The sequence below is a fragment of the Aspergillus versicolor genome, assembly GCF_001890125.1.
Source record: "Aspergillus versicolor CBS 583.65 unplaced genomic scaffold ASPVEscaffold_6, whole genome shotgun sequence".
NCBI lineage: Eukaryota > Fungi > Ascomycota > Eurotiomycetes > Eurotiales > Aspergillaceae > Aspergillus > Aspergillus versicolor.
The window spans coordinates 1507062-1533574 of NW_024467529.1; the positions used below are offsets into that span (position 1 = coordinate 1507062).

The 26513-nt window shown below is 51.0% G+C and overlaps 8 protein-coding genes across 8 annotated transcripts; 4 read left to right on the forward strand and 4 right to left on the reverse strand.

The window, feature by feature from the left end:
* Positions 1-777: 777 nt before the first annotated feature.
* Positions 778-1347, forward strand: ASPVEDRAFT_53964 (short coiled-coil protein; the record flags this gene model as incomplete). The annotated part of the gene is made up of 2 exons (XM_040814866.1): positions 778-1097; positions 1161-1347. 2 exons carry the CDS (start codon positions 778-780, stop codon positions 1345-1347), a joined length of 507 nt encoding a protein of 168 aa, XP_040669359.1.
* A 2377-nt stretch (positions 1348-3724) lies between these two features.
* On the reverse strand, positions 3725-4200 carry ASPVEDRAFT_741216 (uncharacterized protein). Its single transcript, XM_040816240.1, has one exon. It carries the CDS (start codon positions 4030-4032, stop codon positions 3775-3777), a length of 258 nt encoding a protein of 85 aa, XP_040669360.1. The 5' UTR covers positions 4033-4200; the 3' UTR covers positions 3725-3774.
* Positions 4201-4867: 667 nt separating this feature from the next.
* On the reverse strand, positions 4868-5927 carry artA (14-3-3 adaptor artA; the record flags this gene model as incomplete). Its single annotated transcript, XM_040807090.1, has 5 exons — positions 4868-4972; positions 5026-5096; positions 5151-5392; positions 5487-5793; positions 5867-5927. 5 exons carry the CDS (start codon positions 5925-5927, stop codon positions 4868-4870), a joined length of 786 nt encoding a protein of 261 aa, XP_040669361.1.
* A 1832-nt stretch (positions 5928-7759) lies between these two features.
* ASPVEDRAFT_30109 (uncharacterized protein) lies at positions 7760-8379 on the forward strand (the record flags this gene model as incomplete). Its single annotated transcript, XM_040810319.1, has 4 exons — positions 7760-7893; positions 8083-8148; positions 8246-8311; positions 8334-8379. 4 exons carry the CDS (start codon positions 7760-7762, stop codon positions 8377-8379), a joined length of 312 nt encoding a protein of 103 aa, XP_040669362.1.
* An 18-nt stretch (positions 8380-8397) lies between these two features.
* On the reverse strand, positions 8398-11156 carry ASPVEDRAFT_195230 (putative nucleoporin Nsp1). Its single transcript, XM_040809182.1, has 4 exons — positions 11049-11156; positions 9269-10966; positions 9075-9198; positions 8398-9012 (listed from the first exon to the last, which is right to left on the reverse strand). Exons 2-4 carry the CDS (start codon positions 10921-10923, stop codon positions 8803-8805), a joined length of 1989 nt encoding a protein of 662 aa, XP_040669363.1. The 5' UTR covers positions 10924-10966; positions 11049-11156; the 3' UTR covers positions 8398-8802.
* Positions 11157-11333: 177 nt separating this feature from the next.
* ASPVEDRAFT_43084 (DUF5102 domain-containing protein) lies at positions 11334-13743 on the forward strand. Its single transcript, XM_040812745.1, has 3 exons — positions 11334-11561; positions 11634-12523; positions 12582-13743. The coding sequence occupies exons 1-3, from the start codon at positions 11471-11473 to the stop codon at positions 13293-13295; spliced, it is 1695 nt and encodes a 564-aa protein (XP_040669364.1). The 5' UTR covers positions 11334-11470; the 3' UTR covers positions 13296-13743.
* Positions 13744-14124: 381 nt separating this feature from the next.
* ASPVEDRAFT_85043 (MIZ zinc finger domain protein) lies at positions 14125-17586 on the reverse strand (the record flags this gene model as incomplete). The annotated part of the gene is made up of 1 exon (XM_040817643.1): positions 14125-17586. One exon carries the CDS (start codon positions 17584-17586, stop codon positions 14125-14127), a length of 3462 nt encoding a protein of 1153 aa, XP_040669365.1.
* A 2868-nt stretch (positions 17587-20454) lies between these two features.
* ASPVEDRAFT_53969 (uncharacterized protein) lies at positions 20455-25993 on the forward strand (the record flags this gene model as incomplete). Its single annotated transcript, XM_040814867.1, has 6 exons — positions 20455-20512; positions 20650-20793; positions 20865-23631; position 23952; positions 24243-25921; positions 25945-25993. The coding sequence occupies 6 exons, from the start codon at positions 20455-20457 to the stop codon at positions 25991-25993; spliced, it is 4698 nt and encodes a 1565-aa protein (XP_040669366.1).
* Positions 25994-26513: the final 520 nt, after the last annotated feature.

Sequence of the window (26513 nt, forward strand, 5' to 3'; positions counted from 1 at the left end):
ACAGTTACAAGGATCTTCACTCTCCAAACAGCATTCGTTTCTTGTTGTCCTCCTGGCCGGATACATTTTCCTCCAAATCTCTCGTTTTGCGTGGGAGACGGTTCTTTTGACCCGGAGTCTGCCCGCCGTTTTCAGGCTTTACAAACCAACTTTCTTCACACCACCAAACCGCAATAATACGCCCTCATATCGAGTCCGAGAAAGGGAAAAACACGCCCTGATAGTAGAAGTTGCTCTTCCCCAAACAGACTGCAACCAACTTCGAAAGCAGCGGCCCCTCAAAAGAGACATTCCTTGAACTGCTTTGTTGCAAAAGCATCCATTCGGCGTCGCTCAGTCCCCAACCTTCGCTAAAACCCAGTTCCACCCCTCCAATTCACTTCTTTCAAGCTTTCCTCCCCTTCCCCTGGATCGCTCCAAACGGTCTCCTCCGGTTTTCTTTCCTCTTTTCTTTTCCATTTCCTTTCCCTTCTTCCCTATCTCGCCTCTGCCGCCTCTCTTCTTCCCATCCTTCCCTTCTCCCCGGCTTTTTGCCTCCGCTTCACCACTCTGGAAATCTTCTCCCCAGGGACAACCCTCTGAAGCGCTCACGACAGCTACCTCCAGCGAAACGCAGATTCTTCATCTGAGGTGATCGCTAGAGGTAGTTTCAACAAGTGGTGTTACTATTTACCCGTTGTCGCCTACAAATCAACCTTTCTCCCTCCCCTGGTTCTCGTCGGCCTCAGACCATAGAACCCGTTCAGCGTCGACCACAGGTGTTCTACCCCCCATAATATGGCATCGACGTCAGATGTGCATGGCTCTTCTCCGGTTCCGACTCTGCCTCAGCCGAATGAAAGCAACCGTGCCCATATGTCATCGCTCTCCTCATCCTCTTCCATATCCGACGCGGAAACCGATCGAAGGGGTCGCCCCGAACGTCCGCGTATGGCTAGTCGAAAGCCGAGCGCTTCAATATTAGTACCCCGGGATCACCCAGAAATTGAAATCGAAGAAGAAGAATTCCCCCCTGACGACGCGCGAGCCATGAGTCCTCGTCGCAATTCCGCAGACCTCGAGCGACTGGGCAAGGAGGCCAGACAAACCCTTCAAGAGTAAGTGCTGACGCAAGCAATGCCACTTTACTGCTCAATACCTAACTTTTCTTTACTTTGAAGACAAGCGAAGGCCCTTCAGTCGTCTCTTCAAGCCCTAGCCGAACGAATCGATGCTGTGAAAACAGATCACGACAAACTCGAAAACGAAAACAGATTCCTGCAGGACTACATTGGCGGATTAACTCGGAATATGAAGAGCGAGATGTCGAGGTCCAGTACCACCAAAGTCAAGAAGTCACAGAAGTAGACTGAGCGCAGCGTCGCCATCCTGGCCTGCGCCTTAAACTGCCAGGAATTTTTTTTTTTTCTCTTTTCGCTCTGAAATCCGCGAAAGATCGAATCACTTTCTATGATATATCCATCTTCACGCATATTTTCCTGGTGTTTTACGGGTACTTTTTATGCGGTCATTTATCACCAATTCATCGAACAACAGTCTACGACTGGAAGAACACATCCAGCAACGCACGTGGTCAAATCCTGGGGTCGAGGTTTATCTTTTATTTTCAAGGCCCACTGCCTTGGCTTGCGATGAGGCAGTATTTACGACAAGGACCACATGATTCTCATTTCACACAATTGCCGCTTGATGAAAGGACAACTCGAACTTTAATTACTTGCCGACTTCACAGTTGTTGATTCGTCTTCAAGTGCGTCCACCAGCCGCATTAACATGACGTTCCACTTCTGTTTTATTCGCTCGTCGCTGTATCCCTTCATCTCCGAATGACATCCTGTCGAAAGACTGACACCATTGCGTGCTATGTGTTGGCTGCTGAGGTCTGATCACCGGCCTTGGCGCTGATGCGAGACGGCAACGGCCAATCTTTGACCGGCGTTTCCGCAGTGTGACACATTCGCTCAGATAATTCGGGCTTTAACTGTTCATATTGACCATTATTCTTCTCCACCAAACCTCGACCTCACATTTCACCGATTTCTATTTTCTCAACTTCTACGGGCGGCATGGTGTATTTTTGTGGCATAGCACGCTCGGCGTTAGGGCAGCTTTTTTTTTTTCCTTTTCCTCTTTTTAACTGGGGGCAATTTTGTTGTTTTTTTTTAGACTCGGAAACCGTTACTGGGAGTTGCATTTGTTTCTCACGGCCCTGATCTGCAAGCAAGCAAGCAGCTGCACGGTTTACAAAAATCCGAAGCAAAAAGGGCTGGAAAACATTCTTATGGAGCAGCAGACTCTTCTCCTGTCTTCGTTGCTTCCATTTTTTCCTCCACATGCACCGGATTATACCTTCTCCGCCCCCATTATCTCTGTACATTGGAAATCGTCCTGGTCTGACGATTCGATTCGGGTTGACATCTACGTCGACGTCAACAAACATCCACTTGTGGGCTCTGAAGACATCTGCTTTTACCATACCCCAAACCAAAGCGGTTATTCATCTTAGCAAAGCAAATAAAAAAAAATTCAAATAAACCATCTTATCTCTTACCCGCCCATCCCCATGTCTATGACAGCCTTTGAAATCTCCTTAACGAACTACATATCAACACTAATTGAATAAACTCATGCCCAAGCTTAAAACTACTGCAGCTTGGTATTGGAAATAGCTGAGGATTAACAAAAAACCAAAAATAAAATAAAATAAAATAAAATACAATAAAAATAAAGCGCCCGACCCGATTGAGCCTGGCTATCCCATTCCCCTGGAAGTGGGACGAAGGCGAGCGCCACATCCGCAATTGTCCAAGCCAGCCGCCAGCCACCACCCAGCCGCTGTACCAGGTGATGTGCCCTGGGCTTGATAGCGTCATCCGAAGCTGGGGAAATGTTTTCCGGTACATCTGTAATATGGTATCAGGTACCTCCGTACGTACTCTGTATATTAGTTTCAGTGCTTCTTAAAAGGGATTACTAGACCCTCGTGAGTGTGGTGCGTAGATACGTGGTGGGAATGGGTTGTTGCTTAGGCTACTTCCATAGTTAAACACTGATCGTGATCCGTGCTTGTTGAGAGGCAAGCTATAGTTAGTTACATTCTCATTATGTTATCGAGGAAAAAACAAGCCCCTCTACAGTTAGTCTGCTCGTATCTATCCTCCTTAGCTTGCCTACATTCCCACATCCAGCTCTGTCCAGGTCGAGATGCTTTTCACAGAATGGATACTGATACTGATTCATACATTAGACCATGTTTAACCGTACTATTCCCAGCGGCCCAGAGGTATTAAATCTACTACTTTACCATGTTGAAATACCCCAAGACCAGATATAGCAACGAGCGAGCCCTAAGGCGACGAACTCGACCGACCCTGGAAGTAGTATCTAACATCGAAAAGCAGATTGCAATCATTACAACGGCTTTTACAGCATTATTCTGAATGGAATGTATTATAGAGAGCTGGAGTTCCTCGCCCAAAGGACGGCCTGGCTAGACTTGGATCGTCACGGAGGTACCGGTACGATTCCTAACTTTACATTAGATTCCCAACCTTATATTGGACATTATGGGACTTGAACTCCCCTGCCTAATGATATTTTTCAAGCAGCGGCTCTAGCTAGATCTACGTGCGCCGAGACCATGAGCATTTGGAATGCCTACCTAGATAGACGTGGCAAACATGAGATGTCCATGGACTCGTAGTATAGCCAGAGTTGAGGTAATCAAATATGAAATATACCTATGTGGTTCCCTATTTATCTTCTATCTGTATGCTAAGTATACTTAACGTCTACTCTCGAATAGACATGGACAAGTAGGGCAAAAACAAAAACCACTATGCAGAAAAACCTGGCAAATTGCAAACACAGTATCCGTAATCTAGAAGTATCCTTCAGAAGCAGAGATTTTATGCTAAACACTCCTTGTACTTGTATGAGCAGGTACGAGCCCCTCTCTCGTATCCTGTCTGGACGGCCTGAATGAATCGGGTAATATTGGGAGATCTGTGTGGGGCACTCAAGGGGCTTCATTCCTCTCCTGCACGTACTTTACTCGAGGGAGGAGAACAAAGGCAGAAAGGGAAATTAAAGGGCGTGTGCTGCTTTGTGTTCCACGCTATGTTTGCGCAAGCCGCATACGTCATTTGCGTTCTTTGGGGAACTGAACACACCTGCACCAAGGCAGACAGACTGGATTGGATAGATGTGGCAGGTCAGAAGTACTTTTGGTGCATCTCCATTTGAAAATGGACAAGGCTAAAGTAGTCCACTGAAATTGTGATGGGGAGCTGTCAGCTTCAAGTGAGTGCTCGTGTCTACGAATTGCAACATATGAATTTCAACTTTCTTTGAAGCCACTGCCGGACTTGAGATCTAAACTCGAGCTAAGGCGACAACAAACGCCATACGTGGCACAAGAGGTAGGACCAAGACAAATTTCATAACATAGTCAAGGCTTTGGGGATGGGAAACAATCCGAATGGGCTGGTTGTGGTAAGGGAAAGGTATTCTTTGAGTAGTCGAAGCAATAGGCAAAATGTAAATTAAAAAGAAACCAACGAATATATGCATCGACGTGCCACGGATGGAGATAACCGGTTCACTGGCCATGCGTTGCCGCCGAATGAAGTTGGGGGGCAAGAAAAAGGGTAAAAAAAAAGCAAAAGGAGCACGGCGACCAGTCACGTTTCTCGAGAACGGCATGTCGTCAAAACATGCACGCAGATGAAAATGTAACTGTGCATCTCCCTCTGTCCCTGAAACTCCTGCATCTGTGCCCCCCACCTCTTATCGTGCGGGCAATCTAGGCCTGCTTCCCATGGTCGATCCTGTCATCCATGCCGGACGCGAGTCCTTCATCTTTTCTTTACTCAGCGGGCTTCTCCTCAGCCTCAGCGGCGGGGGCATCCTCTTTCTTTTCGGCGGGGGCGTTTTCAGCAGCGGGCTCGGCCTCGGAAGAGGTCCAGAGGGTCTGAACGACGTTAGTGTAAACATTTTACAAGCGTGGTTCAGAGATCATCTTACCAAGTTATCCCTGAGAAGCTGCATGATCAGGGTGGAGTCCTTGTAGCTCTCTTCGCTCAGGGTATCGAGCTCTGATTCGTAAGTTAGTAAGCGCGCGTTATGCCCGATAATATAGCCTGACATACCGGCAATAGCATCATCGAAAGCAAGCTTGGCGAGGTGGCAAGCCTGATCGGGGGAGTTGAGGATCTCGTAGTAGAAGACCGAGAAGTTGAGGGCCAGGCCCAGACGGATGGGGTGGGTAGGAGCAAGGTCGGTGGCAGCAACTTCAGTAGCGGCCTTGTAGGCCTCGAGCGAAGCATCAGCAGCACCCTTGCGGTTGTCGCCAATGGCAAACTCAGCAAGGTAACGGTGGTAGTCACCCTTCCTGTTGGTGTGCGAAAAGTCAGGTTAGAACCCAGAATTACCCGGTGGCATTGTCTTATCAAAAGACTGCTTAAAAAAAGTGCGAGGAAACTCACATCTTGTGGTAGAAGACCTTGGACTCGCCGCTCTGGGCAGAGGGGATCAAGTGCTTGTCGAGAACCTCTAGGATGTCCTCGCAGATCTTGGCGAGTTCGGCCTCGATCTTTTGGCGGTACTCCTTAATGAGAGTAACCTGAGACTCGTTGCCCTTGGACTCCTCTTTTTGCTCGATCGAGGTGACGATCCTCCAGGACGCACGGCGAGCACCGATGACGTTCTTGTAGGCGACGGAAAGAAGATTCCGCTCTTCAACGGTGAGTTCTACGTTGGAGGAGGCGACAACCTTCATGTTCTCGACCATTTCTGGATGAGGTTCGCCGTTAGAATCAAGGACGCTAATCGCCAGACAACGCTCTAGATTGGGTAAATAACGAACCTTCATAGCGTTCAGCCTGCTCAGCGAGCTTGGCTAGGTAAACAGCATCTTCGTGACCCATTTTGAGAGAATCTAATCGAATGGAGAAAGACGATGTTAGCGACTATCGGCTGGAAGAGATAGGTGGTGATTCAGTGCGAAGCGTTTGAGTGATGTGGCCCTTCAGAACGCGGGAGAAGTTTGAACAGAAAAACAAATATATAAAATGAACACAGCGGAAGAAATGAAATAAAATAAAAAATTAAGTGAGAACAAGATCTAGACTGGAAAAAAAACGATGTGAGGGGTAGAGTGCGGCTATCACGGGGTGAGAGAAGTGAGGCTGTGAGCGAAGGCCGCCCTGGACTCTGCCCTGCACTAGGGAACCCCGTCACACGGCTGATAGCACGGTACACCCCAGAATCCGACCACAGCCCACATCTATCCCGGTCGGGGGAAATAACAAATGCTATCGCGATGCGAAACCAGTTCTCGTCTATGTTGGTAGTGTGTATATCGAGGAGCATGTTGATCGGGCAGTCCTCCACTCGGCTAGCGGCGAGTAAACAGCATCGCGGGCGTCGACACCAGTGTCGACGGAGGGTGATTTGAATACCCGACACCTCAATTCGACGCAGGACCCCATTTGTAGACGATGCAGAAAAATCGATAGCGACCAGCCAGCGACTCCAAGCAACACAATCGATGGATTCGTAGATGACAATGATGGGCACTTTGAGGCGAAGGACCAGGGCGAGGGAGGGGAAGACCGTGGAAAACAACGGAAAAGAAATACCACTCACCTTGCGCGACGGGAACAACAACAATGAGGATTTGGTTATTGGAGGGAGTTGGTTATGAGGATGGAGATAAGGAGGCGGGAGAGACAGAGAATTGGAAGAGTGATAGGACGTTGGAAAAGCGAAGGGGGAGATGGAATGAGAGGAGCGAAGTCGCAAAAGGAGGAGAGAAGTCGGCCTGGAAGAGGGGGAGACAGAGGTGGGAGGGGAGACTTCACACTCGCCATTTGCTGGGGGCTGCCTCACCGTTCAACCACCCGGAGGCGTCTTCGTCTCGACCTCAGGAGGCACGCTACGGGTGCTATTATTACTTGGTCCCATCGATTTATCTGGCTATTTTGATCTGTTCAATTGTTTACTTTGCCCCCTCGGCCTCCAGGGAGTTGGAAGAACGCGATTGTCCTCGTCTCTCCCTTCCTGTTGATTGTGTGTGTGGTTCAGCGGTGGGCCTCTTCGGCGTCATCCCTCTTTCTCTCCGCCAATCGTCAGATCCCGCATTATCGAATGAGCCTCGCTGCTAGTGGTTTCTCGCTCCTGTTTAATGGTTTACAAGTGCTATATTTACAATCGTGATGCGTAGCCGTTTGACTCATGGGGTCACAAGTTTACGGTGCTGTTCGATCAGATTCTACAGGAGCACTTATCCACCCGCACCTTGAATCACTACTCCCTCATCGACCCATTCTATGGTTACATGCTCCTTTCTTTCGGCCTCTTGAGTCGTGGCCCCTATACCAAGCACATGATGGAAGACGAATGTGCCATACATACACCGTACCTCAGATGAAGAAATATACGTTGTTGTTCTCGTGTCACTCCTGCAGCCCTCGTAATCATACTGTATTCCACATGACTGCTCGTAACTGATGATTCATCAGTATCACATGACCGGAGTACAGGGTTGATGTCGTCATTGCTCAACCGCATCCTTTGATTCGCGGGCCTCGACCTTGCAGCGGCTGCCAGATTTCCAAGGCAACGAGTAATAAGGTACATCAGCTTGTTGCTGAGCATCAGATCACCCCCTCTTCCTCTCCTCCATCCATTCACCTTCATTCTCTTCATCTTCAAATCAAACCTTCTCTTACCTATATACCTCGACATATCATTTACAATGATCCGTCAATCCGTTACTCGTCCTCTCACTACGACAACCCGCGCCATCCTTGCCCGGCCCTTCTCCGCAATTGCTCCCAGAATGGGTGAAGGTGATACCGGCGCTACACGGGCTGGCGGTGCCCAGGCCAGGTATGTATAAACATGTCTCTTTCTTCCTTTGTTGCCTGTGCAGCAGTAGCTCAAATGGGTATCCGGCTCTCTCCCATCCGTTTCATCGTCTACTGCACGCGCAACAGACATGATGTCATCTCTCACCCAGCCTCGAAAATCACCCCATTGAATGTCAAAGCCAGATAACTAACCGACATTGCCATTCAGCGACCAGTTCCAGAAGCGTGAAGCTGCCCAGGAGAATCTCTACATCCACGAAAAAGAGCGGGAAAAGTAATTCACCCCGCCCCTTCCTAGTTGCATTGACTGCCAGGGAAGCCAACGAATGCCGCGCGACTCATTTTTTACTAATCTGGGATTCGAAATACAGGCTCCTTGCTCTTAAGAAGAAGATTGAAGAACAGCGCAAGCACTTGGATGACCTGGACAAGCACCTGTATGACTCTACCTTCCTATAGAGCTAGCGCTCTGATCAACCCCTTGCCTGGTGGTACTTTTGGCTAATGCAAGCCCGTGGCCCAGTGACGAATTCACCCAGGACAAGAAATAGATCTTTATACCCGGCTATCTCTGAACCCGAACCAGGCTGAAGTTGTCGGTGCTAGCAGGTGAAGAATATCCCGCTAGTTGCGCTGTCCATATCATCGCATTATCTAGCGCTGGTGTATTTGCCTCATGTATTCTACATAATTGACACTCTTCTCAATTCACCACTCGGTATCTGACGGCTCCGTTGCGAGAGAAAATAAGATATCATTAGGCCTAAATGTATAGACTCCCCGACAATAGCCTTCATATTGAACGAAGCACCGTAAATAGTAAGTTCCAGTCACCATGCACAATAAATCGGTCCGTCATGCACATCCCTACCTAGAACTATCCTCCTAGTATTCATCAAAAAGACAATCGAACATCAATGGAACTTGTTTACCGACGTCCCATGTAAGAGCGGTAAAAGTCATCAGCAGCACTTCCATTCCCAATGCCTGACATGCTGTACCCGTGCCCGAAGCGTGTGGACATCGACTGTCCAGCTTTCTGCGCAGCAGCAACCTTCTCCTGAAGTTCGGTGGTGCCCACGTCGATGGTCTGCAGCTGAGAGAGATGCGAGTTGAGGATGCGAACGATTTGAGAAATCTATATGCCCGAGTAGTAAGTAAGAGTTTTGCTTTTCTATGAGAGCTGCCAGGTTGCCTTACCGGCTCATCGGCCTTGTTGGTTTTGCTCAGCGTAGACGAGGCGCCGTTGACCTCTTCGATCATACTGGTGAGGTCTTTGCCCATGTCGTCGAGACGTTCGGAAAGTTTTTCAGCAAGTTTGTAACTATTCAACTCGGAAGTCAGCTAGTGAAAACACGGGGATAAGTGTGCAATTCAAATAGTTGTGTACGTACGTTCGCTCACGTTCCTGATCAGGGCCTTGAAGAGCCTCGCCAGGGCCCACTTGCTTGGACATCATTTCATCGACTTCGCGCTCGTAGCGATCGAGCCATGAGGTCAGTTCGTCTTGCTGTCCCTCAACAGATGCAAGCTGGCGCTCAACTTCCTGCGTAGCACGCTCGGCATCCACAGTACTGCCGTACAGTTTCTGCACCTTGGTACCATTTTCGACAAGCATCCTATCCCATTCGGCAACCTTCTCAGCCTGTTCCCGGAAATCCTTCTGGTATTTAGTCAAATCAGTCGCCCATCGAGTGATAATCTCATCCATAGTCTTATTCTTTAGACGCGATTGAGCTGGAGGAACCGGACCAGCAGTCGATGCGCCGAGAGCGGGAGCCCCAGTTGTCGTGGTGCTGCCCAAGCCAGTGGCTGCGGGGGTGGTAGATGTTGTGGTAGCTCCGGACGTCGCAGTCAGCGATGGTTTGGTGTCAGTACCGGTTGTGGTGGTGGTTGCAGATGTGCTTGGAGGTTGGGTAGTCGTAGTCTCGGCGGGCTTGTTAAACAACCCCCCTGTAGGGGCTGCAGGCTGTGTTGTTGAAGTCTCTGCAGGCTTCGGAGCACCAAGACCGCCAAATAGACCACCGGAAGGAGCAGCGGCTGGTGTCGATGAAGAAGTGGCGGACGATGCAGGCCCACCAAGGGAGAAAAGAGGCTTTTGCGGAGTAGCAGTAGATGCAGTGGTCTGAGTATTTGATGTATTGCCGAGAGAGGGGAAAGCGGGCTTCGGCGCAGAATCCGCACCAGATGATGCTGGGGCGAAAAGTGTGGACGTTTGTGTGCCAGAGGCGGGTGCGGTTCCAAAGAGTGGCTTCGCGGCATTGTCTGCACTTGTCGTTGTCGTCGTTGACTCAGTTGGCTTGCTCGCACCAGAATTTCCAAATAAGCCGCCACCAGCAGCAGTGGAAGACGGAGCACTCCCCGGTGTTCCCTGTGTAGTTGGTTTGAGAAGGCTGCTTCCAGTAGACTGCCCGGCACCTCCAAAGAGTGACGGGGTTGACGTAGAGGGAGCCATAGAAGAAGGCTGGGATCCCGATGAGGTTGTAGCTGTTCCGAAAAGCCCCCCAGGTTTTTGCTGCCCGAAGAGAGATTGACCCTGGGCTGGGGTGTTTCCTTGTGGCGGAGGACCGGCAGGGGTAGTTGAGGGTTGAGCGCCGAAGAGTGAGCTTGTGCCAGATGACGCAGGAGTTGCCGTGGCGGCTCCAAAAAGACCACCTCCAGCAGGCTTGCTAGCGCCGCCAAATAATCCGCCGGGCGCGGTTGAGCCTGGTGCAGGCGTCTCCGTCGGTTTGTTAGGTGTTTGTGATCCAGTAGCAAACAGAGACGGCGATTGTGTACCGGAAGTCGCACCGGCAGTCGAATTTCCAAAGCTAAACGTGGGAGCACCGCTACCGCTGCCGGCACCAGCACCAAATGGAGAGGAGCCTTGGCCAGGGCCAGATGTAGTCCCAAAGGACGGCGAAGAGGTGCCGCTTGCGCTTGCTCCTATATTTCCAAAGAGTCCGCTACCGCTAGAGCCAGTATTCGATGTAGCACCAGCAGATCCAAACAAGCCACCACTTGGAGCTCCCGAGGAGGCCGGTGGCTTGAAACTAAATAGATTGGACATGGCGTAGGAGACAGGAAGACACAAGTATCGCGATGGGGCAGCCCTGAGGAAAAGACAAACAGATTGTTAGCGAGTTTCCAGGCAATTCACACCTCAAGCAAGGCACAAGACGTGAAGATTCTTACTGCGCCCGGAGATGGAAGATATCTGTAATCCGGCAAACAAGCGTGGGACACGGGGAGCAGAATTGGCAGCAGGTTCAGCAACACGGTCAACACCAGACAATCGCCGGGATAATAAAGGATGCTGGAGCTTGGTCGCGAAGTTTGTTGCGGCACGACAGCCAATCATGGCTAGACGCGCTTATTTCAGCTGCGTTTATATTAGACACCTCAGGCATAATTTTATCCAGCCTCAGGCGTTCAGGCGCTCAGGCCCACGGTCGAGACTGGGCTTCGTCACCAGACGATCTGGATTCCATCCAAGCTGCACTCCGCTTCTCCAGCCTCGCTTCGCTTGTGCGTCATTTTTGTTTTCCGTCCAGTCCGGAGGTGCCGTATTCACGCCCATATGAGCTTATTTGAAGCATAGAGCTAAGTCGATTTCCATGTCGGAACGCCCCTCTCCTCCGTCCAGCTCGCACTTGGAGCCCCCGAGAAAGAGCGTGGAGCTTGAGGACACAGGGGCCCCTGATCATAGTAAGACGTTCATGCACTCTCCTGCCTCGTCATTCGCCGACATTTTTGGTGACTGATATTGCTGTCTCATAGCCTCCGATAGCGACGAAGAGCATTTCTCAGATGCCAGCGAAGGCAACTCACGTTCTCGGTCCCGCCCAGAGTCTCGTGCGTCTCCTGTGCCCCGGACGCGAGTAGAAAAAGTGGACGATGTCCCTTCACACGGCGATATCCCAGGGACCAGTGCCTACGCGAAAAGAGAATTGGATGCTGTTCCTGATGAAGTTGAAGTGATCTCCCGGAGCAGGAGTCCTTCCACTGCGGGGCAGCGTCGCCGCTCCGTCACCCCAGGGGGTACACGTATTCCTCAGACCATGGTGGAAAAGGTTGACCCCGACCAACCAAGCTATGGTGATGTTCCTGGTACAGAAGCATACGAGAAGCGGAAAGCGGACGCTGTGCCCGATGTTGTAACGAAAACTTCCGAATCCGCAAGCACCTCTGGATCTCCTACGGAACCTAACGAAGTCAACACCACGACCATGCCTGTGCCGGGAACGCTCCTCTCTGAAGTAGACACTTCGCAGGATGATGAAACACTACACTCCGGCCCGCATGCTCATCGTAGGCGGCCGAGTGATACTTTGCCGGATACAACAGAGACCGTATCTGATCCTCCCGGTAAGTTTATCCAGTTCCTTATCCCCCTTGAGGGCTCAAAAACTCAGGGACGATTGACCAATTCAGATCCCGCCCCTGAAACAAATAGCTCCCCAGATCCGGCTCACTCTCCACAACAATCAACATTGACGAGGGAGGAACCTACTGAAGCTGGCGGCGGTGATGACTTCGACGATTTCGCGGACGGCCAGGATGACGATTTTGGGGACTTCGACGACGGTTTTCAAGAACCAGATGCGCACCTCGCCGAACCTGAACCTGTCTCTATACAGCCGTCTCAGCAACCGACCCCGCCATATGTTGTACGATTTCTGTAACCACCTGTGCCCAAGCATCATTCAATGCTAATCTGCTATATAGCTTCCTTTAATAGACTTTGACGCCATTCAATCCTTTCCCGACCTGCTCACGGCTCTTGACGAACCTCTTGGCCGACTTTTCCCTGAATCTAAAGCTGCCCTTTCCAACCAATCCGAACTGGAACCCATTTCGAACTCTTCCGCCATCTTCAGCACTGAACGTTCCCTTTCCCTATGGTCTCAGCTAGTCGCCCCACCCCCGCTCCAGCCCCAGAATTGGGTCAAGTCCCGGATCCGCCGTCTATTCCTCGTCTCCCTTGGCGTCCCCGTAGACTTGGACGAGATCCTTCCTGCATCTAAACAGAAGAAGCTCATCCTCCCATCCATCAACATAGGCGGGCCCAACTCGAACGGTCAGGGTTCACTATCTCGTTCCCAGAGCCTCGCCAGAAAAGGCTCCCAAAGCGGGCCAAACAGCCCCCGTACTTCAAGCACCGCAACTCGACAGCGGTCATCCAGACGGCGTGATCCGTCACCACCAGAGCTCGATCTCACGTTAGTAAGACGACTCTGCACAACCACCGACGCCGCACTAGATGGGTTCACCGACGCAGAACTCCAATCCCATGTCAAAGAGCTGGAACAGCTCACATTGCGCGCCTCTACTGTCCTTGAATTCTGGCTTAAACGCCGAGACGGCCTCGTAAGCGAAAAAGAGGCTTTCGAAGGCGTAATAGAGAATCTAGTCAGTCACGCCCGGCGCGTAAGAAAATAACAGTCAATGAAAAGTGCGATGCATAACGAGCGAATATCTGGAGCATAATACAAGTGTGAAATTATTCGCCGCCCTCCATCACCTTAGCCCGCTATAGATGGCTCTTTTTTTCGTTTTCTTTTCTCTTGGTTTTGTACCTACCTAACTACTTAATGCCACTCGGACTTCGCGTCACGACCTTTTTCTTCCCTTTCCTAGCATTTGTTTGCCAATCAATATCATCTTTTTAAGGGGCGGTTCTTTTTGTGAGCAAGTGGGCTTATAAGACAGCGGCGCAACAAGTTTGGACTTTGGCTGTTCGCGGTGGTCTCGAGTTGGCATCGTCGTCTACCAAATTTGATGATACTACAAGCTTCACTTTTTATTCCTTGTTGTACAGTCTCGAATAACCCATAAGTATGATTAATATGCAACTCTTATTCAAGGTCACAAATGCAAGTAAATACTATCTAAACTAGTAAAATGCCGGTTTATCTGATTATCAACCAGTCCACCCAACCCCTGGAAGAAATAAAAATTGCTGACCGAAACTATACTCCATGGTTTGCAATAAAATGAAACTCTTGAATCAGACCTGGCCAGTCACCCAGCAAAACAAACTCCAACAATGATGGGCATATGCGAGAACGTGGAAAAGAAATAGATATTGAAGCACATCAAACATGATTCGGGGGTATCTCGTGCAACAACCTGAGCGCCTGTAACTGTGCAAGTGCGGATGCAGTTCACCGAAATGAAGAGGATGATGCAAAGGGGAAAAAAGGCAGAAAAAGAGGACAATTGGACAAGATTGTAAAAATGAATGTAGATGGCAATGAGACTTGGCTCATCAGTCCAAGATAATAACCGTTGGGGGCTGGTTTTCATTCAGTATCCTCGCTGGCGTAGATGATGAGCGGTCGATCTTCGGTCGTTGGAGCGGTCCGCTCTCTAAAGTACTCGATTTTCGCTTTGATGTAGTGCGCGAGGGTTGAGGCGTCTGTTTCTCGGAAGGTGCAAGGTCATCGTCGGTTTTCACCTCCCAAGTCCCATCAGCTTTGATTTGCAGTATGCGGGCACCGTCACACCGGTTGGTGTGTTCCAGCTCTTTGCGCACATTGGCCAAAAATTCGTCCACGATTAGGCTTTGCGGGCGCGCATCCCGACGGCAAATGGGACACCTCCAGTCTGCTTCTATGGCGGAACGGTATCCGCATTTGAGGACACGAGTCTGCAGAAACGTGTCCTGATCGAAGCACTCCGTGTGTTCACAGTGAGAACCGCGCGTGGGGACTTCGAAGAGGCGTGCTGTGAATGGATCAACGAGGGTAACCTTGAGATCGTCGCTCACGATGCTCAGCTCATCGTCCTCATTTTCAGAATCGCGTGTGAGTCTTCCACATATACGCTTTTGTGATTCAACAGCGGGCAGAGACTTGGAGAGAGCCTTCGCATTACCGAACGACGTGAAGGCGAGTATTTCAACAGCCACGGCATAGGTGAAGTTCTTTTGTTCGGCTGGGCCTGGGATGAATTGAACGTTGATGTTATTCATGCCTTCTTGGAGAGCTAGCGTAATGTCCAACGGGAGATCCCTAGTGTTGTGGATTTTGCGTCGTGGAAAATGCTCCTGGTTGTTCACGAACAAGTATATTGCAGTAGGCCATGCAGTCTCAGAAACACACCAAGAGTGCTCACTCAATTCCGTGGTTGATCGAGGAACTTTAACGCATCTTAGACGATAAAGCTGAGTGCCCTCTTTAGATATTTGAAGCATACGGTTTCCCGTTCCCGGATTCTCGAAAACGGGCCGACGGTGGAAATCTTCCGCCGACAATGATACCTCCCATTTACAGGAGACCTCATCTTTACTGAGAACCTTTGGCTTCACCAAGAAGGAGGTAACGTGGGGTAACAGCTCTGTTGGGCTTTCTGCTCCTGTGGCATCAACAGAAACGAATTGATTTACCGGATCGCGAAGATGGGCCTGGTGAATCGCAAGTCGATTAGGGTTTGGCCGCGTGTTCATCACAGGAGGCACATTTGGCCGCGGCAGTAACAAAGCGGACATCTGACCAGTTGGCCGTTGCTGTGGTGTTATATTTTGTACGCTTGGGTGCTGGACTCTATAGCCTGCCGGCATATGCGGGTGATGGGGTGGATGTTGAAGGGTCCTCACGCTCTGCGGCGCTGGTTGCAGATGCTGCCGGGGGGTATAGTGGATGAAACGTCCTCGCCCTGGAGGCGGGGGATGCTGTACCATGTGTGGTACAGTAGCCATAACTGGTGATAAGACCACGCCCGCGGCCTGGGATGGAAGTATCTGCGATGGAAATATCTGTGGGCCGACGCTGCCCTGTTGCATGGGCGGTTGACTAAAACCCAGTTGTTGAGGGCCAGGCTGCGCCACGCTAGCGGAATTCATGACGGGCAGTGGAGCTGTGCCGTTCATCCTTTGTGTTCCCGGATTTTGTTGCATATGAGAAGGATTTTGCGCACTCCGTTGGGTCATGTGTGTAGGCACGGAGCCTGACACCGTCTGGCTTGAGGCCGGCAAACTGGAAGCGGAAGTTGCGACTCCGGGTTGTCCTGTAGGAGCATTGTTTCGCATAGCCTCGATACCCTCACGGTACATAGCCACTATATGATCGTTTTGAAGGCGCCTCTGACCATGCCTCTGGTCTTGCGAAACTTGCGAAATACTGCTGTTTTGGTAGAAGTCACGGTCCCTCGTGAAGATCTGGTATAGACGGTTTTCTAACGTAACACCATGTATCCTCCGACAAAGACATAGAAAAACGTTGTACTGCACCACTGATGACTCCACATTGAGCAAGTTTACCATATCCTCCACAAGTGGTGGGAGTTGGGTTTTTTTCACCTTGTCTTCGAGGGCATCCCAACCGTTTGCAAATCCAACCAAGATGCGCTGCACTTTATTGACGGCCCACAGATAGGTTGGGTCTTGAAGTAGCTCAGGCAGAGGGAGCGGGAAATTGACGAACCACTGCAAGAAGCCGGGCGAGACTCGGCAGTTGTCCACCAGAAGATTTCGGACAATAACCAAGCCCCGTTCATCATCATGAGAGAAGCCAGGAAGATTAAGGAAGTCGGGCTCAGAAATGCTGCTCAGGCAGTAAATCTGATGAAGGGCGATATATACGATGTCTTGCTGCTCACAGGCACTGAATAGAAGGTGAGCTCGTGGAAGTTCCACTAGCTCTGAGAACCTATTTTCCTGCGACGCCGTCCTTACGTGCGCTTCCAAGTTTTGCTTAGCTCGCATAAAAAATCCAGGATCAATGACCGAGCTAGAGCCGTTGGAGGTTGCTGGGAGGGCGGCACTATGATGTTGCTGCAGCTGCTGCTGCTGCGACGCAAGGGCAGCAGCAGGAACACGAGCACCAGGAGTCGGATGGGGGTGGTTGGGGTAACTGGATCGACCTATATGAGTGCTTCCTCCCTGAGCTGGCACGCCTGGTTGATCACTTGACAATGTGGGAGGTGTACTGGCGATGGGAGCATTCGGCCACGATCGCCGTTGCACCGAAGGAGCTTGTTGACCGGGGGGCGACGGAAACGCAGTTGTGGAGGGACTGAGTATGGGCGGCGGTCCATTATTTCTCTCAATGGCAGTTATCGGGCTGGCATGCGACCTGGGATGAATGGTGGGGTCGGGAGAGGGAAGTGAGGAAGCCGACTCCTGCTGCAGGTGAGTCTGCAACTGTTGCTGTTTGGGCTTCTGGCGCTGCTGTGGCTTCTGCCGTTGCAATGGAGGCTCGACCGGCCCAGGAAGAGGCTGAACATGAGAGGCGGGGGAGCGGATTGTCGATGGAGGTGTATTGGAGGGCGGCGGGACCTGGACATTCCGGGCAGCGGCGGAGACGACTGAGGTCTCAGGACCTTGATTTTCGCGGAATGATGCGATACTCTGGAGTTGATGAGAAGGAAAATCTCGCATGCCAGCCAGGCGCGTCGGTGAAGTCGACGAGACCGCGGCCACAGACCGCGCTGGAGCGGGCGAGCAAGCAGCGGGAGAGGCAGGATGAGAACGAGGAAGGGTAACAGGAGGCGGAGGCAGAGGCGGAGGAGCAGAGGCCGGGTTTGACGCTGAGGGAATGGAGGATGAAATCGGTCTGGAATTGGACTCGGACGTCGAAACTGGTGGGTTCTGGGAGCTGTGCTGGCTTGTAGCTGCGGTGGTCGACATCCACGATTTCCGCGCACCGCCTAGGAAGATGTTGGCGGTGGAGTTGGATCTATTCAGGTCCAAATCTTTCCGGCGATTATTATTAGCGGGGTCCGAAGTCATCGTGGCATGGTTGGGGATAGCGTAGGAGCTGGAGAGCGCAGATTGCGAGATGGACGTTGGATGCCAATAGTGTTTTGTTTGATTGCGATCAAGATCTGCCCGCCCCGGGGGTGGTTGGTTCCTCTTTTGGACGAGCCTGATGTCGGTGAAGCAGAAAAAGAAACAAAGCGTTGGAGGAAAGGGGCAGCATGCTGCTATTTATCTTGACTGTTTTGGTAATTCACTTGATGATGCAAGACGATGCGATTTTGGTTGCTGGCGATGCGATCCTGAGATTCATCTCTGGTCATACCTCCTGCTTAGCCAAACAGAGGCATTTATTCACTGCACTCTCCATCATATTATTTACTGTGCTGGTTACTGTATTATTAATACACTGTTCACTATTCATAAATAGTACTCCTATAAGTAGTCCAAGGCTGCCTGGGCATGCTTGTTACAGGCAGAACAGGTCACACGAACAGCAAACGGCGAACCATCATACTATTAAAGCACTTCACGTTTCAAACATTTTGTAGCAGAATGAATTCATTTTGGTTCAACCCTTCCATGAATTGGACGCAAAAAATGAAAGGGAGAGACGCCGATGTCTTCCTGTGAGTAGGGCAACCCGAGTTCATACGGAGTGCACTACTCCAATATGGCGGAAAAGGCGAAACCCTGTGTAAATGTCGGCCAGTGTCAACTCGCTAACGGCTGCGTACATTGCTGTACAGCGACGGCCAGTGGTGGTCAGTCGGAGGCATCTCATCTCTATGCCACAACATATCGAGCTCGCCAGATTCCCATCAGGTGGTCCGATGATTGATAAGGTTCTTGTACTGAAGCTTCTCGCATAGTTTAATGTCGAACTCAATTTCTGTGGTTCCCGTATTATCTGTATCTATGACGATGACCAAGCCAGTAATCTGTTGATCCTGTACAAAAACTGTCTGAGGTCACCCATACTTGCGCCTTTCCCTAGCATGCAGACGAAAATGAGGCAGGCAACAGCGTCATCTTGAAAGCCGGCTCCAGTCCTGACTATAGTGTCTCAGCCGCTGTCATAGTTCTGGGTCTCGGAGAACAATTTCCATACTACCTGGTCAGAAGAGAGATCGTTTTGGGTCCAGTATCTGGGATCTTAGGCCCTCCGTTTCAAAACAACTGCATAAATGCGATCGTCCCTAGAGGATAATATTTGCGGGATGTCCGCCAGTTTCTTGTTAGAATTACTCTGGCGCTGATGGTGTAGCGCTCGCGTTGAAAGTGAATCAAAATCTGGACAACACGATGTCACTCTGCGCGTCTCAAGGCGGATAGCAGTGAAAATATCTTGAATATCACCACAGATTTTATTCCCTTGGTAAGGTACTCATGCCCAAGATGAAAATCTGGAAGGTTCGAAGAAAGGAGCGCAGCTGAGCTAGCAATGGCAGTCTTGGTTTGCAAATAACCGTCATCTTCGTGACCAAGCCCGAGCATAATTTGATGACCTCAGAAGAGTCAATACACTTTGTAGCTAATGATGCGGTTTCATGCTGTTCCATGGTTGTTTCCATATCTTCAATTGAGGTGGTGAACTTAGTTGGTCGTAGTCTGGGACTCCAGGCCCCCAGTAGGTACTACCCAGTAGATCATTTTGATTCCGCATCGCAGTCCAGTAGCTGAAGTACAAATTGGTGTTCACGGGGACAGGGCCAACCCATTCTTCAGGTCAGAGAACCAGCTGGTTGGAAGAAATAATTATGCCCGGCTGTGACGAGCTGACGGTTGTATATTTCTATTCCCGCCCGCTCACATATCTGAATTCTGATCTATCGCGTGATTATTTTCCGGGTGTTTTCCTGCGTCAATCACCTTTAGCTGCCTGTTATGATTTATCAATGAACCCAATGATGCCGGCGTGCTTAGCTTGTGGAAAGTACAGGTGTACAGAGTATGAACGATGTGTCTAATTATTTACTGTCGATCCTTTCGCTAAGAATCCAAAGGCAGCAACTCACGCGCGAGGCCCGGGCTTGGAAAGTAAGAACACTGAGCAGCGAACACACCCACAAGCCAAGAATAAGGCTGTCACCATGTTTCTGTCACATATCCATTGTGATTATAGTTTGCGTAGAATCGATAAAGAAGACGCTGGAATGTCAATTGTCAACAGAGAGCGAGAGCACACGTGGTCACGTGATACAGACAGACCCGGTCTGAGCGCAGAAAGTGACGTTTTCGTCCTGAGAAAATGCGCAGGAACGAGGCAGTTGGTATGCTCCAGCCCCTCTGTTATTATTCATTGAACTCTATTGTGACTGGGAACAGCCCAATGCTGTTCACTACGACGGGCTGTTGTTTGTGAGGCTACGTAGGCGCCGAGGGTAACGATGAACTACTGGGAAAAGTGACGCTGGCTCCAATCACAGACACATCCGATAGTTGACACTTCAGCTTCGATGTGGATTGCAATCTCGCAAACCCTCTTCCTCCATTGCCTATATATGCATGCCGGCTTTTTCCCTCGATGATCGAGTGCTCCTTCCACTGCTCTCTCTCCTTCCTGGCCATTGGACTGGAAACCCTGGGCCCGGGCCTCGACCAGCGCGAGCCGAACTCTTTGATTAAGCATCATTCAACTCTTCCCCCACTTGGAGATCCGGGAAATCCTTGACACTCATTTACTATCTTTATCATAGCTTAATTGTTCCTGGTTCACTGAGAGCGGTGGTGACGCCCGCAGCGCTGATCCCGCTCCTATATTAATCAATCCGGTATTATATTATTAACTAAGGTCGGCCGAAGTACGGAGAATTCTCATCGCCTCTCCCTTTCTTCTCCCCTGTCCTCGTTGACCTCGCCGCCAGCTGTATCCCCTGGGCTCTCCTTGGGCTGAGCATCATGGCTCTTAATTCCGCGCCTCGTGCGTACCGCACAGGAGACCATCTCCTTGTCGTTCGTGAGTTCTTCCTGTCGCCTTTTGCCCGGTCGCAATCGCTTCTCCCACCCCCACTCTGCCCTCTTCCGCGCCTCGGCCTCGTTCTCTCTCCCCTCTCGTTCGACGATGTGACTGACACGTGCGATTTCAATATATAGATGATTTTGATGCGCGCTCAGAGGATGAACTCACCCTGCGACGGGGTGAAAAAATCGAGTTGGTCGAGCTAGATGATGGTTTCGGCGATGGGTGGTATCTAGGAAAAGACGTCAAGACTGGGACGACAGGCCTGTTCCCAGGAGGTACGTGCTTTGCTCAATCTCTTAAACAATGACGCGGTAATTCACTAACATGGGCCGATCTCCATCCTTAGTCTATACCACGAAGGCGCCCAATATTCCTGTGCGACCTCGGACCGATGGCCCAGAATCAGATGCGCCCAAGGCAAATGAAACTGGGGAGTCAACGACCGCCCGAGAAACTCCCACGCCGGAAGCCAGCGACATCGTCGCGACACCCAAGAGCGAAGATTCGACTCCGCACGCGTCTCGCCACGCTAGCATGACTGACCTTCGGGGTGCCCCCGGATCAAGCGAAACGAACCCCTCTCTTCTCGCACCGAAGCAGCAGCAACAACAGCAAAACCGGTCCAGCTCTTCCCCCTTGCCGAGCTCAACAATGGCGGTGGATATCAAACAATCCATCCGCCAGACTCTAGGCCCACACATGAACGGTCAAGATAGCCCCGTTATGAACGAAACACTCAGTGTGATCGACGAACATATCACAGATCTCAGCACTCCACGCCACAGCGTCAAGCCGTCCACCGATCAGAAAACGATCAACGACTCTGCGAGTGAATATAGTGCCCACATGGACAACCGGATGTCTTATATAAACGGTCATGAGACCGATGAAGAGGAAAATAACCAGCCCTCTGAGGAGGAGGTGCGGAAATGGGGCATTCCGGAGACCGTCAAACAATTGCATCAGCTAGGGTTGGAGGACAAGCACTGCAACATTTTTGAAGAACAGGAAATAACAGGAGATGTGCTTTTGGACATGAACCAGGATTTCATCATGATGAAAGAATTCGATTTCGGAGTGATGGGACGACGTTTGAAAACCTGGCATAAAATCAAAGCGTTCCAAGAGGAGATAAAAGGTTACAAAGAACAACCGTCTACTGCTCGGGGCTCAGTCGCCGGCTTTTCGACGACATCTGAAGAACGCTCTATCAGTCGTGCTGGTCAAACAGGGCCGCTGCGTCCGCGAGTACCGAACTACAGGGGCTCATTCAGTGGTACCACTCAGCATCCGCGACTGATAAGCAACAATGCTCACAGTGAGACGAGTTCCCCGATCACCCCGCAGACTCCATCGTTCATGGACCACTCGCGGCGGCCTTCCGCCGCGTCGATTCGAGAGATCAATCACCAACGGCGGCATTCATCCATGGACACGACGAGCCGCTATTCAAGTGCTGGAGATATTTCTCCACATGTCGGGCCCGCCCACAGCAAGAAGGGGTCCCTTGATCGTGGCTGGACAATGTCCCTTGGCGCACAGCGGGCAACCCCTCGTCCAGGAACCGCTTTAGGGGCTTCTAGCACTGGATCCCATCACCATACCAATGGCGTGGAGTCGGCGGTAACTGACGATTTGGATCGTGGGTATTTCTCAGGACCGGAGACAGACTCGCGAATGCCGCGTAGAGTCCTACAGAAGAGAGCATCGGTGTCCGGTAGCGCCCACTCGTTGCAATCTAACCAAACTGATGAGCAGATTCGGGCCAACCAGAGGCATTCTCGAATCAGCAGCGTAGATTCAATTACAGACGGACCCCCAAATGCTCTGAACTCGGGAACGACATATCCTCTCCCTTCTTCCAAAGGCCGGCTGCGGAGTTTGAGTACCCGAATGTCTTCTCAGCAATCATCTCGCAATTCCCCCAAAGGGTCCGCGGGTGGGTTTTTCTCATCTTTTGCACCTAGGGTCGGAAAGCCTGACTCGGACTCTGGGCGTTCCACGCCGCAACCACTGCAGCAAATCAAAAGCGCCGCGCCAAAATTTCGACGTGCTGTTGGGCTCCGAACGATATCCGATACAGCTGGCAAGGGTAACGATACGTCCGTAATTCCGGGGTCCCCTGTTAATGATACCGACCCGGCAACTACTCGAACGGGCTCGACTACGCCTTCGACATCGAAGAGTTCTGAGCGGCACAGCACTGACGGTTCTGGGAAGAATGCGGAAGGTGGCGCACTATTACCCCGTGCGCGGCCTTCTCTCAAGGCCGGTGTGAAGTCGAAGAAGGACACGAGCGCTTACACAAGGGGCCTGGAAAGGAAGCCACCACAGGAACAGATGGATGGCTGTGATTTCTCTGGCTGGATGAAGAAACGGTCTTCAAACTTGATGACGACTTGGAAACCTCGCCTCTTTGTCTTACGTGGTCGTCGTTTGTCATACTACTATTCGGAAAACGATACGGAGGAACGGGGCCTGATTGATATCACCTCCCACCGAGTTCTCCGAGCCGATAATGATCCTATTATTGCAATTCACGCAACTATCACCGGTTCTACAGTTTTGGCCACATCCCCAGCCGGCAGTGCACCGACTGGCAGTAATGGCTCAATCTCAGAAAACAGTTCGACAGCGCCGGAATCAAAGCGCGGATCGCGCTTGGACAAGGAAGGGCCGTTTTTCTTCAAGCTAATTCCACCCAAGTCGTCTCGTACTGTGCAGTTTACCAAACCCGCAGTCCATTATTTCCAGGTCGACAGCGTCAAGGAAGGCCGCCTGTGGATGGCTGCGTTGATGAAGGCGACTATCGAGCGGGACATTCACCTTCCGATTGAAACCACCAATAAGCAGAGAACCATCAGTCTCAAGGAGGCGCAGCTGACGAACCAGCGACCCCCCGCGTTAATGAATGAAGGCGAAGGACCGGGTAAAGAGCCCCTGGTCGAAGACGCCGCGGTTGAAGATGCTGCGGGTGAAGGTGGCGCAAAGGAAGAGGGGGGCTCTGGCTTGATGATCCAGGGTCTTGACATGGCGCAAGTCGACTCGCCTGTTGACGTGGGTGATCTCAAGCGCTCCTCTAACCCGCTGGGCGACCTTGACACTGGTCCGTCGTCCTTGCTTCCAGAGACGGCTCGCAATTCTCAATGATTGATGCCACTCGTTTTCTCTCGTTCCACACACCCTTCCCTAATATTTTATATTCAATCCCCGGACCTTTTATATTCTGTTTTTGGCTTCTTGACTGTACCCCCGGCGTTAATGTGATATACCCCCCTGTTTCGGAACGTGTTTCAACCGTCGGCATCATCCTATTTTATAATCTGACATGGGTTTCCTTTGGAGTGATTGGATTTTGATGAGACACCGGATGATGATTTGGAACTTGTTGGACTATCACGGAAGCAGCGAGGAAAATGTAAGACTGGATTAGTGTACGCAGAATTATATAGCATAATAACGACCCTTAGCTTGCCAGTGCTAAATGCAGTGTATTTCTAATGCCCTGCTCCCTGAAATGCCAAAATATTTATATATAAAAGCAACAATGTATTGCGAACTTCGAAGCATGATCTCGCTTTCCCCGCGCCGAGCCGCCAGCAGAATTCAATTTGTCTCCGATCCAAGCTTGTTTACGTTTTCCCCCTTTTCATTCGAGAATCATCAATCAATTGTCGAACATGGGCGCCTAGCCTAATAATACTATTACTCCCTCCCTTCCTAGGTGGCCGCCTCCATGTTCCTTCGCTGGCTCCTCTCCCGCCTTCTTGTCGGCCTTCTCCCGCTTGCCGTCACCACCACGGTCTATCTCTACCTCTACCCCGTCTTCTCCGGCTGCGCATACCCTCTCCCTCTCGACCCTTCCAATGTCTCATCACACACCAGCGCATTCCTCCACACCCTCCAGCAACATGTTGCGCCGCAGTCCGCCCCCGAGCCGGAACCAGCAATCTTCCGCCTCCTCGTCCTAGCCGATCCGCAGCTCGAGGGCGACAGCTCCCTCCCACGCCCGCAATACAAACTCGGAGCCAGACTCCAGAAACATTGGAGCGACACCCTCTCCTCCATAACCGCGACCCCATATCCGGTCCCCACCGAGGTGTGGAGGACTGTCTCGGAGGCTCTGCGGAGCCTCATACGGAAGGACATCCCGCGCGCCCTATCTGCCGTGCGAAAGCGGCTCGACCTTTTAGGAAACGATTACTACTTGGCCCATATCTATCGTACGTTACATTGGTGGACGCGGCCGACGCATGTTACGGTTCTGGGCGATCTGATCGGGAGCCAATGGGTAACGGATGAAGAGTTTCAGCGTCGTGGAGAGCGGTATTGGCATCGTGTGTTCCGTGGGGGAGAACGGGTTAGTGATGAGATTACCCGGACGGGAGAAAAGGATTATGCTACTGGTAGTGGCAAAGAAGGGGGCATCATGGAGTTGGAGGAACTGCCTTCTTCACCGTCTTGGGCCCATCGGATCATTAATATCGTGGGGAATCATGATGTTGGTTATTCCGGTGACGCGAGTGAGAAGCGCATTGAGCGCTTCGAGCATGTTTTCGGCCGCGCGAACTGGGATATACGATTCCAGCACCCTCACGTAGAGGGAGAGGGAGAGGGAGGAGGGCTTAAGCCCACACTGCACTTAATAAACCTGAACAGTTTGACGCTGGACGGGCCGCCATTCTCCCAGGATGTCCAGGGCCATGGCTACGCCTACATCAACGATATAATCTCGCACCGATCGTATCCAGTTGATGACCCCTCTACATTCACTCTCCTCCTAACCCATCTTCCGCTACATAAGCAAGACGGTGTCTGTACGGATGGGCCATACTTTACTTATTTCGATGCAGACGATGAGCGAGAAGATCCGGGGCGGTGGAAGGCCGGCGGGTTGCGCGAACAAAACCATCTTAGCGAGCACGTCACCACAAACGGTATTCTCGAGGGCCTCTTTGGTATGAGTGGTGACGAGGGAGCGGTAAACGGCGGAATTGGTCGCAACGGCCTGATCTTGACTGGCCACGACCACACAGGCTGCGACGTGGTTCATTCCATACAAAGGCTACCACCACCATCTAACAACGATGACCTACCGAACGCCAACGACACTGTTTCCAGCGAAGACATAGCCAACCATCCAAGCTGGGCATGGAACGCAACCCGCTACAACCCCTCCAAACCGCATAGTAGCCGTCAACCTTCCTCCGCCCCCTCCATTAGAGAAATCACCCTCCGCTCCATGATGGGCGAGTACGGCGGAAACGCGGGTCTCCTATCTCTATGGTTCGATACCAACGCCAAGGAGTGGAAATATGCTATATCGATGTGTCCCGCTGGCGTGCAACATACCTGGTGGGTAGTGCATGTGATTGACCTCATAACGCTCATTGTCGCTGGGCTGTACGTTGCAGTGTCAATTGTAGGTGCTGGCAGTTTCGGATCATCGCCACCGGGCCCGGTTATCGGGGATGATAAGAAGACGAGATAAATAAAGTGTTCGGGCTGTTAGCTCATACTATGCGTATGTATCTATACATTGTTGCCAACACTTGGGAAATTGGGTTTAATGTGCATGTATATTAATTCTCCTTCTCCCTCCCTTTCTAATATATAATTTTAGAGTTATAGATGGCATGACAGATATGACAGCTTATGTATTTCAATAATCACGTCGGGTCCCTCAATTGCAGATTACACCCGATAAATTATACTTCACGCACTCAGATAGCAAGCTCAGTCCCACGAGGAACACCGACACCGACATTCCCTATTCACATTCATTGGTTCATTTCATACGGTAATGGTAGCCCAGTAGGTAGGTATAGGCAGCGGTAGCGGAGGTAGGTGGAGCCTTCGTTATCTGACACCGAAACCAAGAGAGAGAGGGAGAGAGAGAGAGAGAGAGAGAGAGAGAGAGAGAGAGAGAGAGAGAGAGAGAGAAATAGGATGTGGAAAGAGTATCAAGTTCTTTTTCATTTTTAAAAGAAAAGCC